Source organism: Globicephala melas, chromosome 2, assembly GCF_963455315.2.
Source record: "Globicephala melas chromosome 2, mGloMel1.2, whole genome shotgun sequence".
In the NCBI taxonomy this organism is placed as follows: domain Eukaryota; kingdom Metazoa; phylum Chordata; class Mammalia; order Artiodactyla; family Delphinidae; genus Globicephala; species Globicephala melas.
The window spans coordinates 81,563,091-81,582,597 of record NC_083315.2 but is presented as its reverse complement, the minus strand read 5'-3'; the positions used below and the strand labels follow the sequence as shown (position 1 = coordinate 81,582,597).

The window sequence follows — 19,507 nt, the reverse complement described above, 5'->3', positions numbered from 1 at the left end:
TTTATTTTCATTTTGGATGTCTGTCTATTGTTGTAAGTGAGGTGTTAAAGTCCCCCACTATTATTGTGTTACTGTCCATTTCACCTTTTATGGCTGTTAGTATTTGCCTTATGTATTGAGGTGCTCCTGTGTTGGATGCATATATATTTCCAATTGTTGTATCTTCTTCTTGGATTGATCCCCTGATCGTGATGTAGGGTACTTCTTTGTCTCTTGTAACAGTCTTTATTTTAAAGTCTATTTTGTCTGATATGAGTATTGCTACTCCAGCTTTTTTTTGATTTCCATTTGTATGGAATACCTTCTTTCCATCCCCTCACTTTTAGTCTGTGTGTGTCCCTGGATCTAAAGTAGATAGCATATATACGGGTCTTATTTTTGTATCCATTTCAGCCAGTCTGTGTCTTTTGGTTGAAGCATTTAATCCATTTATGTTTAAGGAAATTATCAGTATGTATGTTCTTATTGCCATTTTGTTAATTGTTTTGGATTTGTTTTTGCAGGTGTTTTTTCCTCCCTTCCTAATTTTTTCTCTTGTTTTGTGATTTGTTGACTAACTTTAGTGTTTGGATTCCTTTTTCTTTTGTGTGTGTGTATCTCTTGTTGATTTTTGGTTTGCAGTTGCTATGAGGTTTTGATATAGCAGTGTATATATATAAACCAGATTCTTTTAAGTTGCTGGTCTTTTTATTTCAAGTGCATTTCCAGTATCCTGCATTTGCGGTCTCCTCTTCTTAAAATTGCTGGTTTTAATATCAGATTTGTGTGCAGATGATTTCCCACCTTTACTGTATGGTTGCCTTTACCAGAGAGCTTTTCCATTTGTAATTTTCTTGTTTTTAGTTGTGGCCTCTTCTTTTCCACCTAGAGAAGTTCCTTTAGCATTTGTTGGAAAGCTAGTCTGATGCTGCTGAATTCTCTTAGCTTTTGCTTCTCTGAAGCTTTTGATTTCTCCACTGAATCTGAATGAGAGCCTTGCTGGGTAGAGTATTTTTGGTTATAGTTTCTTTCCTTTCATCACTTTAAATATATTATGTATCTCCCTGCTGGCCTGCAGAGTTTCTGCTGAAAAATCAGCTGATAAACTTATGGGAGTTCCCTTGTATGTTATTTGCTATTTTTCTCTTTTTGCTTTTAATATCTTTTTTGTCTTTAATTTTTGTCAATTTGATTACTGTGTGTCTTGGCATGTTCTTCCTTGGATTTATCTTGCTTAGAACTCTGCACTTCCTGGACTTGGATGACTGTTTCCTTCACATATTAGGGAAATTTTCAACTATTATCTCATCACATATTTTCTCAGGTCCTTTCTCTCTTCTTCTGGGACCCCTATAATGTGAATGCTGGTGAGTTTAATGTTGTCCCAGAGGTCTCTTAGATTATCCTCATTTCTTTTCATTCTTTTTTCTTTATTCTGTTCCATGGCAGTTATTTCCAGCATTCTGTTTTTCAGTTCACTTATCTATTCTTCTGCCTCAGTTATTATGCTATTAATTACTTCTAGTGTATTTTTCATTTCAGTTATTGTATTGCTCATCTCTGTTTGTTTGTTCTTTAGTTCTTCTAGGTCTTTGTTAAACATTTCTTCTATCTTCTCCATCTGTGCCTCCATTCTTTTTCCAAGATCTTGGATCATCTTTACTATCATTACTCAGAATTCTTTTTCAGGTAGATGGCCTGTCTCCACTTCAGTTATTTATTCTTCTGGGGTTTTATCTTGTTCCTTCATCTGAGACATATTCCTCTGCCATCTCATTTTGTCTAACTTTCTGTGATTGTGATTTCTGTTCTGCAGGCTGTGGGGTTGTAGTTCTTCTTGTTTCTGCTGTCTGCCCTTTGGTGGATGAGGTGGTCTGAGAGGTTTCTGCAGGCTTCCTGGTGGGAGGGACTGGTACCTGCCCACTGGTGGGTGGAGCTAGGTCTTATCCCTCTGGTGAGCAGGGCTGTATCAGGGGGTGTCACTTATTGGGCAGCTGTGTGCTCAGGAAAACTTTAAACAGCCTGTCTACTGATGGGTGGGGCTGTGTTCCTGCCTTGTTGCTTGTTTGGCCTGAGGTGTCCCAGCACTGAGCCTACAGACTGTTGGGTGGGGCCAGGTCTTGGTGAGAAAATTGCACCCTCCCAAAGGGCTCACACCAATGACTATACCCCAGAACTGCTGCCACCAGTGTCCTTGTCCCCACAGTAAGCCATAGCTACCCCCTGCATCCATAGGACTCCCTCCAATACTAGCAGGTAGCTCTTGCCCAGTCTCTTGTGAGGTCACCACTTTTTTTCCTGGGCCCTGGTACACATGAAACCCTGTGTGCAAACTCCACGAATGGTGTTTCTGTTTCCCCCAGTCCTGTGGGATTCCTGTGATCAAACCTCACTGGCCTTCAAAGACAGATTTTCTAGGGGCTTCTCCTCCCATTGCCAGAACCCAAGCTAGGGAGCCTGAGACAGGGCTCAGAACATTCACTTCTGTGAGAGGACTTCTGCTGTATAATTATTTTCCAGTATTGGGGTCACCCACCTGGCATGTATGGGGTTTGATTTTATTGCAGTTGTGCCCCTCCTACCATCTTGTTGTGGCTTCTTTGCCTTTGGATGTAGAGTATCCTTTTTGGTAGGTTCCAGCATTTTTTTTTGTCAGTGGTTGCTCAGCAGTTAGTTTTGATTTTGGTGTTTCCATAAGAAGTCGTGAGCTCACATCCTTCTATTCTGCCATCCTGTCTCCATTACTGTGTTGAATAAAAGTGGTGAGAGTGGCCATCCTTGTCCTGTTCCTCATCTTAGAGAAGCTTTCAGCTTTTCACCTTTGAGTATGATATTAGCTGTGGGCTTGTCATATATATGGCCTTTATTTTTTGTTTTTTTATTGGTAGAATATAGTTTTCTATTGAAGTATATTTGATTTACAATATTGTGTTAGTTTCTGCTGTACAGCAAAGGGATTCACTTATATACAGACACACATATATATGTATACATATGTATATATACATATATATATGCATATATATATTCTTTTTCATATTCTTTTCCATTATGCCTTATTACAGGATATTGAATATAGTTTCCTGTGCTATACAATAGGATTTTGTTTATCCATTCTATATATAATATTTTGCATCTGCTAATCCCAAACTCCTAATCCTACCATCCCCCAGTCCCCCCTCCCCCTTGGTAACCACAAGTCTGTTCTCTGTGTGTCTGTTTCTGTTTCATAGATAAGTTCATTTGTGTCATATTTTAGATTTCAGACATAAGTGATATCATATGGTATTAGTCTTTCTCTTTCTGATTTACTTTGCTTAGCATGATAATCTCTAAGTCCATCCATGTAGCTGCAAATGGCATTATTTCATTCTTTTTTATGGCTGACTAATATTCCATTGTGTGTGGATATAAATACATACATATATATATATATCACATCTTTATCCATTCATCATTATTCATTATTGAGAAATAATGCTGCTATGAACATCGGGGTGCAAGTATGTCTTTGAATTATACTTTTGTCCTGATATATGCCTAGGAGTGGGATTGCTGGATCATATGGCAACTATAGTTTTAGTATTTTGAGGAACCTCCATACTATTCTTTACAGTGGCTATACCAATTTACACTCCCACCCTCGTGTAGGAGGGTTCCCTTTTCTCCACACCCCCTCCAGCATTTTTAATGACTTTTTAAATGATGGCCATTCTGACAGGTGTGAGGTGGTATCTCACTGTAGTTTTGATTGCATTTCTCTAATATTTAGCAATGTTGATCATCTTTTCATGTGCCTATTTGCCATCAGTATATCTTCTTTGGAGAAATGTCTATTTATGTCTTCTGCCCATGTTTTGATTGGGTTGTTCATTTGTTTGTTTGTTGATATTGTTGTATGAGCTGTTTGTATGTTTTGGAAATTAAACCCTTGTCAGTCACATGGTTTGAAAATATTTTCTCCCAGTCTGTTTGTTGTCTTTTCATTTTGCTTATGGTCTCCTTTGCTGTGCAAAATCTTATAAGTTTGATTAGGTTCCATTTGTTTATTTTTGCTTTTATTTCCATTGTCTTTATAGACTGATCTAAGAAAACATTGGTACCGTTTACGTCAGAGAATGTTTTGCTTAAGTTCTCTTCTAGGAGTTTTATGCTCTCTTGCCTTATATTTAAGTCTTTAAGACATTTTGAGTTTATTTTTGAGCATGGTGTGAGGGTGTGTTCCAACTTCAATGATTTACATGCATCTGTCCAACTTTCCAAACACCACTTGCTGAAGAGACTGTCTTTTCCCCATTTTATATTCCTGCTTCTTTTGTCGAAGTTTAATTGACCATAGGTGTGTGGGTTTATTTCTGGGCTCTCTATTCTGTTCCTTTGATCCATATGTCTGTTTTTATGCCAATACCATGATGTTTTGATTACTGTAGCTTTGTAGTATTGTGTGAAGTCTTGGAGGTTATGCCTCTTGCTTTGTTCTTCTTCCCAGACTGCTTTGGCAAGTCTGGGTCTTATATGGTTCCATATAAATTTTAGGATTATTTGTTCTAGTTCTGTGAAAAATGTCATGGGTAATGAATGTGATAGGAATTGCAATGAAACTGTAGATTTCTTTGGGTACTGTGGCCATTTTAACAATATTAATTCTTCCAATCCAAGAGCATGGGATATTTTTTCATTTCTTTAAATCATCTTCAATTTCCTTTATCAATATTTTATACTTCTCAGCATATAAATCTTCTATCTCCTTGGTCAGGCTTATTCCTGTTTGTTTGGGTTTTTTTGATGTGACTTTATTTCTTTTACTATTTTTTTTTAATTTTTTGCTGCATCAGGTCTTAGTTGCAGCGTGTGGAATCTTTTGTTGCAGCGCAGAGGCTCTTGCGGCACATGGGCTTCTCTCTAATTGTGGCACATGGGCTCAGTAGTTGCAGCCCGTGGGCTCAGTTGCCCAATGGCACTTGGGCAGATCTTAGTTCCCTGACCAGGGATCAGTTCCCTGACCAGGGATCAAACCGACGTCCCCTGCATTGGAAGGTGGTTTGTTAACCACTGGACCACCAGGGGAAATCCCTTGATGTGACTTTAAAAGGGATTGTTTTTTCTGATATTTCATTGTTAGTGTAAACAAATGCAACCAATTTCTGTATGTTAATCTTGTATCCTGCTAAGTTGCTGAATTTGTTTTTATCAGTTATAGTAGTTTTTGTGTGGAGTCTCTAAGGTTTTTTTATGTTTAATATCATGTCATGCTATAATGACAATTCTTCCCTTCCAATTTGGATACTTTTTATTTCTTCTTCCTGTCTGATTGCTGTGGCTAGGACTTCCAGTACTATGTTGAATAGAAGGGGTGAGAATTGGCATCCTTTATCTTCTTCCAGAATTAGCAGGAAGGCTTTCAGCTCTTCACTGTTGAATATTATGTTGGCTCTGGGTTTGTCATAAATAGCTTTTATTATGTTGACAGATGTTCCCTCTATGCCCACTTCAGTAAGAGTTTTTATCATGAGTGGATGTGAATTTTATCCAGTGATTTTTCTGCATCTATTGAGGTGATCATGTGATTTTTATCTTTTCTTTTGTTGATGTGATGTATCACATTGATTTGCATATGTTGAACCATCCTTGAAACCCTGCAATGAATCCAGCTTGATCATGGTATATGATCCTTTTTATGTGTCGTTGGATTTGGTTTGCTAATATTTGTTGAGGACTTTTACATAAATATTCACCAAAGATACTGGCCTGTAATTTTCTTTTTTGTCAGTGTCTTTGTCTGGTTTTGGTATCAGGGTGATGGTGGCTTCATAGAATGCCTTTGGGAGTGTTCCCTCCTCTTCAGCCTTTTGGAAGATTTTGAGAAGGATTGGTGTAAGTTCTTTGTATATTTGGTAGAATTCCCCAGTAAAGCCATCTGGTCCTGGACTTTGTTCTCAGGGAGAGTTTTTTTGTTTGTTTGTGTAAATTACAGATTCTGTTTCACTTCTAGTGATTGGTCTGTTCAAATGGTCTATTTCTTCTTGATTCAGCTTTGGTGGGCTGTATGTTTCTAGAAACTTGTCCTTTTCTACTAGGTTGTCCAATTTGTTGACATATAATTGTTCATAGTATTCTTTTATGATTTTTTGTATTTCTGTGGTATTGGTTGTAATTTCTCCTCTGTCATTTCTTATATTGTTTATTTGGGTCCTCTCTCTCCTACTTGGTGAGCCTGGCCAGAGGTTTGTGGATATTGTTTAACCCTTTTAAAGAACCAACTCTTGGTTTTTATTGGTTTTTAAAATCTCTATCTTATTTATTTCTTCTCTGATCTTTATTATTTCCTTCCTTCTGCTGACTTTAGGGCTTGACTGTTCTCTTTTTTGTAGTTCTTTTAGGTGGCAGTTTACGTTGTTTGAGTTTTTTTCCTTCTTTTGAGGAAGGCCTGTATCTCTCTGAACTTCCCTCTTAGGACTGCTTTTGCTGTATCCCATAGATTCTGTATGGTTGTGTTTTCATTGCCATTTGTCTCAAGGTATTTTTAAAATTTCCTCTTTGATTGCATTGTTGGCCCATTGGTTGTTTGGTAGCATGTTATTTCATCTCCATGTAATCTTTTTTCCCTTCTTTTCCTTGTTTGATTTCTAGTTTCATGCTGTTTTGGTCAGAAAAGCTTGAAATAATTTCCTCTTAAATTTGTTGAGGCTTGTTTTGTGCCCTAGTATGTGGTCAATCCTAGATAATGTTCCATGTGCACTTGAAAAGAATGTGTATTCTGCTTTAATTGGATATAATGTGCTGAAAATATCAATTAAGTCTAACTGTTCTATTGTATCCTTTAAGATTTCTGTTGCCTATTGATTTTTCTGTCTAGAAGATCTGTCCATTGATGTGAGTGGAGTGTTAAAACCTCCTAATGAGTGGAGTGTTAAAGCCTCCTAATATTATTTTATTCCTGTCAATTTCTCCCTTTATATCTGTTAGTATTTATGTATTTGGGTGCTCCTATATTGGGTGCATATATATTAACAAGTGTAATATCCTCTTCTTGATCCTTTTATCATTATATAGTGTCCTTCTATATCTTTCTTTGAGGCCTTTGTTTTTAACTCTGTCTTGTCTAATATGACCATTGCTACCCCACTTTCTTGTCATTTCCATTTGCATGAAATATCTTTTTTCCATACCCTCACTTTCAGTCTGTGTGTGTCCTTTGCCCTAAAGTGGGTCTCTTGTAGGCAGCATATTGTAGGCTCTTATTTTATTATCCAATATGCAACTCTGTGTCTTTTGACTGGTGTATTTATTCCATTGACATATAAGGTAATTCTTGATAAATATGTATTTATTGTCATCTTAAAACTTGTTTTCCAGTTGATTTTGTATTTTTTCTTTGTTCCTTTTGATTTTCCTATTGTGGTTTGATGGTTTTCTTTTGTATTAGGCTTGAGTACCTTTCTTTTTGGTTTTTGTGAATGTTTTTGATTTGTGGTTACTTTGGTTTTCAAGTATATTAACCCAAAACTCTATCTATTTGCTTTAGACTGGTAGTCATATAGACTCAAACACATTCTAAAAAGATCTGTATTTTCTTACTCTCCTCCCCCATATTTTATTATTTTGATATCCTTTTTATATCTTCATGTTTATCCTTTTGCTGTTCATTGTGGTTATCATCACTTTCACAAAAAAATTTTTTTATCTGTGTACTGGCTCTTTTAAGTGATTTACTTTCCAGTTGTGACTTTCTTTCCTATAGATTCTTGATTCATTTCTATTTAGAGAAAACATTTCTATATTTATTTCAGGATAGGTTTAGTATTGCTGTACACTTTTAGTTTTTCTTGTCTGAGATTCTTTCTCTCTCCTTCTATTCTAAATGATAATCTTGCAGGGTAGAGTATCCTAGATTGCAGGTTTTTCCCTTCCAGGACTTTGAATATATCTTGCTACTCCCTTCTGGCCTGCAGTGGTTCTGTAGAGAAATAAGCTGATAGCCTTATGGGGGTTCCCTTGTAATTAACTCTTTGCTTTTCTCTTACCGCCTTTAGAATTCTCTCTTTAACGGTTGCCATTTTAATTATGTCTTCATGTAGGTCTGTTTGGATTCATCTTCTTTGGGACCCTCTGTGCTTCCTGTATCTGGATATATGTTTCCTTCTTTAGCTTTGGGAATTTTTCAGCCATAATTTCTTCAAATGCATTTTTGATCCCCTTTTAAATTTGTTCTCCTTCTGAGATCCCTATTATGCATAGATTGGCACACTTTCTGTTATCCCATAGGTCTCTTACATTGCTTTCATTTTTTTTCTTTTGTCTTTATTTCTGCTGTTCTGATTGGTTGGTTTCCATTATTCTATCTTCCAGATTACTTATTTGTTCTTCTGCATTATTCAATCTGCTATTCATTGCCTTTAGCTCAGCTTTCATTTCAGCAAATGAGTTTTCTTATTTTTCTTGTTTGTTCTTTATAGTTTCTAGTTCCTTTTTACAGTAATCTGCATTTCTATCAATAGCCTTTCTTAATTCCTTTTTTTTTTTTATTTAGTTTTTATTTTGGCCACGCCACAAGGTTTGTGGAATCTCAGTTCCCCAACCAGGGATTGAACCTGGGCCATGGCAGTGAAAGTGCCAAATCCTAACAACTAGACCACCAGGGAACTCCCTCCTTGAGTATTTTCATTATCTCCTTTTTGAACTTGATGTCTATTAGACTGAAAATATCTGTTTAATTGTTTGTTCTTTCACAGAAATTCTCTTGATCTTTTAATTGGGAATGGTTCCTCTGCTTCTTCATTTTGTATCTCTTTCTCTGACTCTATGACTTTAGGAGAAAGTTATCTACTGTAGTCTTGAAGGGCTATTATTTGTGGGAGCATCCCTGTGTAGCCTGTGTGAGTTTAATATTTTTGGTGTGAGGGCTGTTTTTAGTATGGATGCCTGCCATGTCTTTCCTCAGTGTGTGCTGGCTGTTATCCCCTTGATAGGGGGTGAGACTGCTGTTGTGATGACCAGAGACTGCACTGGCTATTGAGCAGGGACTCCTCTTTCCTCTGTGGTTATCACAGCCCTGTTGGGAGCAGGGTCTGCTCCCTAGTTGTTGGAGTAGATGCCCCTAGATCCATTTCTGAGCTTCAGTATAAGGTAGGTGGGATCACAGTGCTCATGCTGGGAGAGGAGTCACTGAGTATTCCTCATATATGGTCTTTATTATGTTGAGGTTCATTTCCTCCATACCCACTATGTTGGGAGTTTTTATCATAAATGGATGTTGAATTTTGTTAAATGATTTTTCTGTATCTATTGAGATGATCATATGGTTTTTATCCTTTATTTTGTCAATGTGCTATATCACATTGACTGATTTGTGGATGTTGAACAATCCTTGCATTCCTGAAGTAGATTCTACCTGATCATGTTGTACGATCCTTTAATGTATTGTTGAATTCAGTTTGTTAACATTTTGTTGAGGATTTTTGCAAGTAAGTTCATTAGGGATATTGACCTTTTAATATCCCTTTAATTTTCTTTTTCTTTGACATCCTTGTCTGGTTTTGGTATCAGGGTAATAATGCTGTCCTCATAAAATGAGTTTGGGAGAGTTCCTTCTTATTTTTTGCAAGAGTTTAAGAAATTGCTATTAATTCTTCCTTGGATATTTGGTGGAATTCACCCATGAAGCCATCTGGCCATAGGTTCTGGTTTGTTGTGAGGTTTCTGATAATTGATTCAACCTTGTTTCTAGTAATTGGTCTGTTCACATTTCCTAGTTCATCATAATTCAGTCTTTGTAGGTTGAATGTTTCTAGGAATTTCTCCATTTCTTCTAGGATGTCTAATTTTTCTTAGTGGTCTCTTTTGTTCCTTTGTAATTCTGTGTTACCAGTTGTAACTTCTCTTTTATTTCTGATTTTGAGACATTTTTTTTTCTGATGAGTCTAGCTAAAGTTTTGTTGTATTTTATTTATATTTTGAAAGAGCCAGGTTTTAGTGTCATTGATCTTCTCTACTGTCTTTTTAGTCCCTATTTCATCTATTTCTCTTCTGATTATTTCCTTTCTTCTATTAACTTGAGGCTTCATTTGTTCTTTTTTTCTACTTTCTTAAGGTGTAAAGTTAGGTTGTTTATTTGAGATTTTTTTGTTTGTTTGCTTCTTGATGTAGGCATTTATTGCTATGAAATTCTTAGAAATGCTTTTTCTATACCCCTTTTTTGTAGGTTGTATTATTACATAGAATGATGGAGAGAATGCAACATCTATAGATTACTGTATACAGAGCTGTGGTAAGTGTATATATTTACAATTTTTGTCTAACTTGTGTTCCTATGTATTCAGGCATCCTCCCTCCTCCTCTTTTCTTCACCATTCCACATAAGCACCATTCCCAGCTCAGCTCCTTCACCAGTGTGGGTGCCAAAATCCACTCTCAGTTCAATAAACAAGAAGGTACAGTGGAGTTAGTTCTTACCCAGCTAAATCCCAACATTGTGTACCTTCTGTCTGGTCACCCCTGTAACCCGTTTCCTTGAAGGGCTTCTGATACAGAAGGCACTCAAATATTTGAGTAAATGAATGAACTGCCTAATACCTTAAGAATTCTTTCACAGTTAAGCATTTTATCAAAGTTAAAATTATCTCAACTGTTAAAAATATTATCAAAGAATGCCAGACCAAACTGAGGTAAAACTCTAACAAATAACATTTATTTTTCTTTTACATATGTATTTCACAGCCCAAACATCACATTGCCTTCAGAGAAAGGTGCTCTTATGCCATTATATTTTACTATATACTGCACAGGCATTAAACATTCTCATTAACGTGATGAGACAATTTGCTGGTAAACATTTAAACACAGACATTGGTTTCAATATTTCAAGAACATATTTTTGGTCATAACCAAGAAGTACATCAAAATATGACAACACTGGCTAACATTTTTCAAGCAAATAATATTTAACTCTGCATAGTTTATACAATAGGCTGTGGTAATAAATAATATCACCAATCTCATCAACTATTAACTGGCCACAGAAAGCCTAACATTCATTTTAATTATGATATGAAATGCTCTACTGGTGTAGGTTCAACATAGCCTTAAAATATTGTGGGTGTTTTAACCTTGAATACATGAAAAGAAAAAGTACTAAACTGGACTAAAAAAGAAGTACTAACTTGGTATGTTTTGGTTAACTACCAATATGTCATGTCCACATATTACATTCCTAACATGAAGGCAAATATTTAAATAGAAAATCTAGCAGTCCAAAAAACGTGAATGTGCAAATTGTGAGGAAAACATTGCATTTAAATTTGCACTCATTTGCAAATTACAGTACTAGATCAGTATAAACACTAACAGGAAAAATATTCAGCAGGAAAGAATGGGAACGACCTCTCACAGCAGAGAACTAGTCACTATGCGCTGCTTCAAAGTGTGCTTACACGCTGCTTACAGTGTGTTTCTGGTGTCCTGAAGCTTCTAACTCCTTATGACTATTCCTCATTCAACAAAGGAGACTGCAGGCATGCTTCAATCAGTGGTAAGAATAGGAAGAAAAACCTGAAACAGCAACATTTTCTTCCTTGATTTGGTGTAAAGGTCCTTCTCATTATTATAACTAACTTACTTATATGCTAACTTCTAACCTCAAATGTTTTCTGAATCAGGTTTGCTAAATGCTGTAAAGAATAGCTACCCTTCATACAGTACTAGGTTTTGTTTTATTTAAGTATGTCGGCATGATAAAAGGTACACATGCACAGTCATTCTACCAGCCCATATACGCAAAACTCAGCCTAAAACTCAGCTTGGATCAGATTCAAATTCTACACAGAGATTCTCTGTATTGTTTTCAATGGGTTAACAACTGCTTGGAAAGCAGAAATGCCTAATAATTTCTGCAGTGTGTTTTTTAATTGAAATGTTTATAAAAATAAAGCCCCAATCTTAAGTCTATAGAATGTCACGAATGCTATGAGGGATGTTAAAAGCACTGGGCAAAACCCTCGTCTTCAGTGTCCCATCTGCCCCACAGGAGAAGATGCGGTTGCCCTGGGTGATGTCAATCTGCATGACTCCAGCCCCAAGGTTTCTGAATATGGACTGTTTAGCGTGTTCATTTTTAAATGAATGAAGTAGGCCATGGCCTGTCAACCTCCAAACCTAGTTTAAAGAAAAAGTGAAAACATAAAGTGTAAGTCATTTAAAAAATAGATAAAGAGACGAAAAACTTTTAAAAACGTGGCCTTCACCTCTGTTCTCCCAGCCCAACTGATCTCATTAAAGCCCAACTTTCCTGTCCACTACCTCTTTTCTAACAGTTTACCTAATTGGAAATAATACCATTCACAGGGCTCATTTACCATCCTTACACTTCCCTGTACCTTCTTTCAAATTCCTCTCTTCACATCCTCTTGTTTCATATTAACCATATATACCTCATCTCTAATTCAATTAAATATTTCAGTTAATTCAGTTAAATACATTCCTAACGCTAAGTTAGGTCCTGGGACAATATAAAAGGCTTCTTTGGAGACCTCAACTGTACAAAACAGAGTCAGGTACTGGAGGCAGGGGTGGGAAGAGGGGAGGGGGATGATGTGAGAAACCAAATTCATGTCATCAAAAACTCAATGCATTAATTAAAAACTCATACACTTCTCAAAGAGAGTTCTTTAAAGCTTTTTAATGACCTGAGAGTATACTGAGATTGATTATCTGGTTTTCTAGATCCTAACAATTTAGAAAGAACCACACAGAAGTAAGGGAGGAAGCAATATTTGCACGAAGAGGGTGGTGAGTTTTTTGGTCTGGTTCCCCCTCCCCGATCAATCCTGACAGCAGGTAAAGATAATATTTAGCACATTCCAGCCTCTTGTACTGACTCACCTTTATGTTACCTTCTGCTGAACCTGTAGTAAAATATTCCTCACAGGGATCAAGAGCCAGCGCCTTAACTGCAGAGTCATGTGCCTGGAATGTGTGAATTAGCTGTCTCTGCCTGATGTCAAAAATGCAGATGTAGCCTTTCCTGCCCCCAGATATTAGGAGTTGCTGTTTTGGCGCGTACTGAAGTACCGTGGCACCATGATCATGGCATGTGAAACCTGAAGAAAAACATCAAGAGCCTTTCCCAAATGATGTCTACCTTAGCACTTCTGGTAATATTTAAATGCACATTTAAGTAATACAGAAATTACTGTCACATTTTCCCTTCTAATTTCTATAATCATGATCAAAGAAGATGGCAAGCAATAACAGAAAAAAACATACATAATCTCAGTATGAAAACACACACCCATATACACAGGAAGTTTAAACTTTATGCCCAAACTAAGTTATACTGTCTCATAAGAATGTAGAAGCAAAAGTGTAGAGGAGAACAAGTTTCTCAATGATACTCAATGTCTTCATTAATACCCACCAATAACAAGTATTTACCCTTTCCCAGTTCCTGCCCATACATAAAACCTCATCAAAAGTTCTTCACAGGGAAATATATTTAATATCCTGAGATAAACCATAATGGAAAAGAATATGAAAAAGAATATATGTATAACTGAATCACTTTGCTATAAAGCAGAAATTAACACAGCATTGTAAATCAACTATACTTCAATAAAATATATATATTTTTAAAGTCCTTCTCAGCTAAGTAAATGAAACTACACTAGTGTGAAAATTACCAGCCCCAAGTTAAGGAGTTAACCTTCCCAGGACTCTCTGCATTCTAATGTGATTAACACCTTAAACTAATATATGGCAAATCTTTAAGAGATGTTAATAATTATTCGCCAAAAACAAAGAATTTTGCAATCAAAACTGGGAAATAACTACACCTTTCAAAATACACGTCAGCATAGTAAAAGACTCAAATCTGTTTTGGTTTTTTTTGTTTTTTTTTTGTAACAAAGTCCTCCTAGCTATGTTTAACCCAAACTTACTAGAGCTTTGAGCACTTGGTGGCATTATGTGAAAGAGTGATCTTTAGGACAGCGATGTGGAAGACACTGTCTTAAAAGGAATAATGTTTAAACGGCATTATTCAGATTTCTAATCATAAGGCTGACTTTTAGTTTACAGTCAGATTTAATTCTCTGAAATACCACCTCATTTCTGTTGAGCTCAAGGAATACTTTGCAACTGATTTCTTCAGCAGCCTTGTTAGTAGTGCCACTCTCCATACCATATTTTCTGAATGGAATACAACACAAAGATTATTCTAGGCTAGCTGGGTTTCTGTGACCATATATATTTACCTCAGCAAGGTAGCCAGATATTCTAGTTAACTTTTAGAATTTTATTCACTCTATCTCCATTTTTAACCCGTGAATAAACACGCACTGGATTTACTGGTTAAAATAAAACCAGGAAAGCATTCTTTCACAGTGTACTGAAAATCAAAGACTTAGCTCACTTACCATGAATGAGGCTGTTTCCGGGTGATATCAATGTGTCCCAGAGGCATACATTTCTAATAAAGAAACAATAACAAAAACACATCATAAACAAATTGTTCTAAGTCATCACTGGGATAAACTGTGTCTTTACATCAAATATTTTTACTGATTGAATCTTATGTTGTTTTGTTCACTCACATTTATAAAGCAGTGATTCTCAACTAGGATGAGGGTAGAGGTTGGGACTGGGGATATATCTCTTCCAAGAGTTTATCATTTTCAAACTACAGGGTCTGTCTCACATGGTCCCACCTGACTCTGCTCCATCTCATCCCCCGGCCCTATCTCTTTTCCATTATCACTCCACGGAAAATGAGACATGATTTCCTGAGTAGAAGAGATGCTTCTATATCCTTGGGGGTAAACACTGCAGGGAAATGAGAGGTGTTATTCATGGGCACATGTTGCCAATGAAAACAATCTGAGGCAAAGAAAATGTTGAGAATGATGGCTACAGAGCCTCAAAAACTTGACAGTATTAACAGCAATAAAAAAAATAGCTTTAACATAAAAATTCCACATACTTTTTAGTAGATTACATTAGGAGTAATTCTGGTCTTTCTCTTTTTGGTAAGGAAAACTACTTGAAGAATTATGTAACAAAGTTTTTGTATTCCTGAGGTGGAAAAACCTGACTAAACAGAAATCCATACTTTCTAGCAAGAATACCTTTCTGCCTAAAATATGCTTATTTCTTTTTTGCATCTCTGTTAACCTACCTATTGTCATTGGACTGTCCAGATGTGGCAACTAGACTTGAAGAGGTAACAAATGCAAAGTCACTTGTGGCTTTACTGTGGCACTGCCAACTCTATGGGAACAAAGTGCAAGCTGATGTTATCTCAAAATCCAGTAAAATGTGGTACAGTACACACACCCAGCTCTGCTAATCATATACTACATGCATGACCTAAGAACAGTTTTTAAAATCTAGAATAAAGAATAAGTGATAAGAGGATTAGCTGTCATATGCATGTTACTTGGCTAATACCCAATAATTTTTTAAAACTGGAAGAGTTGGCAGAAACATGGAATTAAAGATTATGTAACAAAGGAATAAAACACGAAGTACATGAACTTAACCTTCCAGCGTCACCGTGCCCCCGACCCTCCAAGTGCAGACATGCTTTTCTGCATCACCACGTGTTCTAACATGATTTGGATTAATGGATGAAGTGGCCTATTGGGATTGGTTATTTTATAATCTAATAAGAAACATTCTGGAGCAAACTGGCATACATGGAACCTGTCTGGTTCTTAATACAGTACCTAAAACGAATCACTATAAAACTATCACTAAGAAGTCAGAGATTTCAAAACAGATAAAAGTGTAATAAAAATGTATCCTGAATAAGACCACACACAGAGAAGGCCCCTAAAAATTTCAAATATAATGGTCACCCTTCAAGCTGTGAAAAGCAAGTTTTTTGCGTTTTAGTCATTTCAGTCTAAAACTAGGGCAATGATGGTGCTGGGCCGTGGCTGCTGGACAGAGTGGTCCCTTTCCCAACAGATCCACCAATGGGACTCGCTGTCTGAAACAAACACTTCACAAACAAAGTGGCCTCCATATGTGCTCTGCGAATGCTGAGTGATACTTACCATGTAAGGTTTGGGATTTGATGCAGTTTGGTTTACTTGCCAGATACTCAGAAAACCCTCTCCGTCTGCGACACCACACTGTAAGAATGGCGTAAATATTAAACACAGCTTCTGAGTAGCCGTATCGAAGGTAAAATCATTTATGAAATGGAGAGTCACTCAGTCCCCACTTAACCAACATTCTGCCTATACCTATGCTCCTGCTGCTGTAGTTCTCAAGAAAGCCCAAGTACTGTAAATAACCTGCCACCTTTTAAGTTCTTTTCCATGCCTATTTCACTGTTTTCCTCCAAACATCTGTAGCAGAACTTAGTAAGAAATTGGAAGGTTGCTCTTAGGTGCCTGACTCTGCACACAGGCACCATCAATGCACTCAACAGAAACAGAATTCTTTACCCTCACAGAATACGTAGTATCTGTAAGTAGATGATTAATTAATCCACACAAAATTCTGTGGATTTATGCTTTTCTTGAGAGCCAAGGGGCTATATAAACAGACACCATCAGACTGCCTGCTCAACTCAAATCCAGAGGGACTGAATTTGTTTTTAAGTCTAGTTTTACTAGCTATTTACTCATAAATATCTGCAGTTCTTTTCGGACAAGTTTAGCAGTAACCCCCAGGAACTAACCTTGTTGCCTTGTGAATTGAAATATAATCTGGTAACTCTTGCATTGCCAGCTTGGCGGAAACAGACAAGCTGCTGAGGTCTTGTCCATTCAAACATTCGTACACTGCCATCCTGAGCACCTGTAAGATCTGAGATGCAAAAGGAAAAGCAAAAAATAAGAAACAAAGCTGAAGAAAGAGTTCCAACATTTCCCATTCTATAAGCCAACTTCAAAATGATAGAGATCACTTGCAGTCCTTTGATCATAGATAAAATACTCACAGTATTGATGGACTGGGTGGGAGGTCATTCTCTTAACATTATGTAGATTCCTTTTCATAAGCTTTAAAAGAAGATAAAAATGAATTTCTTTTGCATCACAGAAGACATAAGGAAGGATATGATTCAGGCCAACTCTAATTCTGATAACAGTTATTCTCTTACACTGGATTATTACTAAAATAAACCCTGTTGTGGATTTTCTGACCCACTAAATATACGGCGCTTGTCTAACAGTCTGGGAAAGCACAGTCACTTACTGGCGTGCCCTGGTCTGTGTGGACTGTGAAGATACCATGCTGCTTCATCTAGTTGTAAAGGGAGCTCTCCTCCAAGTGCCCCTCCCTAAGGACAGTCAGGAGTATCTCCAGATTCTTCAGAGCAGAACATGAGAATGGGACCCCTTTAACTACAGTGACTAACAACAATGTTATTGATGGCATTTTTCAAACACTTAGAGTAGACATGAATTCCTCTCTAGCTCTGCTTTACCACTTTGTGCCTCTCAGTTTGCTCATCTATAAAATGAAAACCACTTAGTGTTGTTATAAGAAAAAGCATGCACCTGACATAAAGAAACCCACAGCATGCTAGCTATCCTTATTATGGTATACTAACTGGTCACTGCCTCTGATCTTCAGCATCATTCCTATGTCAAAGTGATTTCAACCTATTTTTGAGCGAGTCCATATCCAGAAACCATACCTAATAGTAAATAACATACCACACTAGCTCCAATGCTAGTCTGTCCACTGCCCAGCCACGGCAGAGATGAAGATGGATGCACCTGACTTGCTGAATGGGATGTTGCACTGGGTTGATAAAGAGTTGTAGTGGAACCACGATAATCAATATCATCTGAACTGTGGAAAACATTCATGTGTTACTGTGACAGTTCCATTTTCTCAACACATATTCCAATTACAGAGCTTTTTATCTATCTGAAGGACAGTCTTTATTTTTAAAAAAAAGTATCAATATCCATAATAAAAACGTAGGTACAAGTCCTAATCATCACCAGTTTTAGTACTGGTTAACTTTTTCCCCTTAGGCAAAATATAAGTTTAGTCTAATGTTCGGGAGAATTTTATTGCTGCACAAATTAGAACAAATGTTTGAAGTATTTAACACAGATTTTCTTTTTATCCTGTATAGAAAAAGACTGTATGTTCTCTTCAAGTACAGAGACCCCATTTATAAAATTCAAACATTTTAAAGAAACTGGAGTTAAAAGTTTTCTTAAACTTAGGTGCTAATTATCACATTAAATGTTAAAGTAATTTTTATGATGGGCCATATCATATTACATGGTTACATCTACTCTGAAGTGTGACTGAAACCTAGTTGTATTATATACCAATGAGACAGAAACAGAAATGAGGGAGGCCATCATGGCACCACTCCCAGAACATAAAATTTCCGAGAGTCTGGAGAAAAGCAAGAGGGACGGAAAACATGGAGGAGAAACCCCCAAATAGGAAAGCATTACTGCACTCTTGGTGCAGTGTCCATAGTTTTACTGAAAAGTAAAGTTGGCTACATTTTTATCTGAAAAATAGGTGTGCTTATAGAGAGATAATCAAGAAGAAACACTGAAAATTACTCAGTAGATGTGACTCATCAATCAGTCTAATTAATATATTAGTGTATTCTGCTTTTTATGGTAATTATCCAGATCAGCTGAATTTATTGAATATTGTGTAACTTCTGACATTTCTTTGGGGTTAAATGTCAAAGTGGCAGTTGTTAGCATTAGGCTCTGGTGTCGGGGATTATTCTGACTCAAACATTATGAATAATTCAGGGTCTAATGGAAGAAGTAGGAGTAATTTGTACACTGATGTAAGCAGAGCCCTTTATTGGCAGCTAAACCAATTATGTTTGTCTCCTCACCAAAGAAATACATAGTTTTCAAGACAACTGAAATCAAGTGCATAACCACTTAATAGGTTCTTTTTGAAGAAAACTACATTTAAAATTGATTACATAAGGCAAGCAAACCTTTTGGATTCTCTGTCATATTCTTCTCCAATCCATATGTATGACTGACAGGCCAGAAGAGAAGTAATATCGAGTTCTTGTACATCATGCGTTGAAGCCAAAACAATTTCATTACAGTTTGCCTGTAAAGCAAACGCAAAGTCAATAATTTAAGCAATTTCACTAAAACAAAGTACTACATTCTTTATAATTACTGAAGATTTTACCTTATTAACAGAAAATGCCATGATCATATCTGACTCCTTATGAATGATTTTTGCCTTTCCTCCTGGATAGCCCAGATCTGCTTCAACCTACAAGACATTTGTCAGCAGTTTTAGTTGTCGCAGCACAGCTCCATACAGATATATGTACATCCCACAAAACTTAAAAGAAGAAGAAAATGTAGCAGTAGCAGCAGCAGCAAGAAAAAAAGTACCAGTAATTTTAGTGTGTTGAAAATTAGCTGTGGAATTAGCTTAGATTCTCTGATGCCCTGTAATCACCCCAATTACAAAAATTTCCATTGTGATTACAGGATACTGAGTAACTGTCACAAAAGATAGCTAACATAATTTTCATTAGTATTTATAACAGTAATGTCTCTTA

General features: G+C 36.6%; 2 protein-coding genes across 4 annotated transcripts in view; one reads left to right on the top strand and one right to left on the bottom strand.

Moving 5' to 3' along the window:
* LOC115849273 (RAD52 motif-containing protein 1-like) overlaps positions 1-12,537 on the top strand; it is a 49,287-nt gene extending 36,750 nt beyond the window's left edge. The window contains exons 9-10 of the mRNA XM_060294265.1: positions 10,181-10,246; positions 12,002-12,537. The gene's annotated coding sequence lies outside the window, so the exon portion shown is untranslated. The remainder of the gene's footprint in view (positions 1-10,180; positions 10,247-12,001) is intronic.
* Positions 10,640-19,507, bottom strand: part of DMXL2 (Dmx like 2) — a 161,536-nt gene continuing 152,668 nt past the window's right edge. For all 3 annotated transcript variants that reach the window (XM_030850330.3, XM_060294262.2, XM_060294261.2), the window contains 10 exons: positions 19,126-19,212; positions 18,920-19,041; positions 17,643-17,781; positions 16,922-16,982; positions 16,661-16,788; positions 16,029-16,106; positions 15,146-15,237; positions 14,388-14,440; positions 12,856-13,073; positions 10,640-12,129 (listed from right to left, as the gene is read on the bottom strand). In XM_030850330.3, the coding sequence (XP_030706190.1) occupies positions 11,920-12,129; positions 12,856-13,073; positions 14,388-14,440; positions 15,146-15,237; positions 16,029-16,106; positions 16,661-16,788; positions 16,922-16,982; positions 17,643-17,781; positions 18,920-19,041; positions 19,126-19,212 (1,188 nt within the window). In that variant the 3' untranslated portion in view covers positions 10,640-11,919. The remainder of the gene's footprint in view (positions 12,130-12,855; positions 13,074-14,387; positions 14,441-15,145; positions 15,238-16,028; positions 16,107-16,660; positions 16,789-16,921; positions 16,983-17,642; positions 17,782-18,919; positions 19,042-19,125; positions 19,213-19,507) is intronic.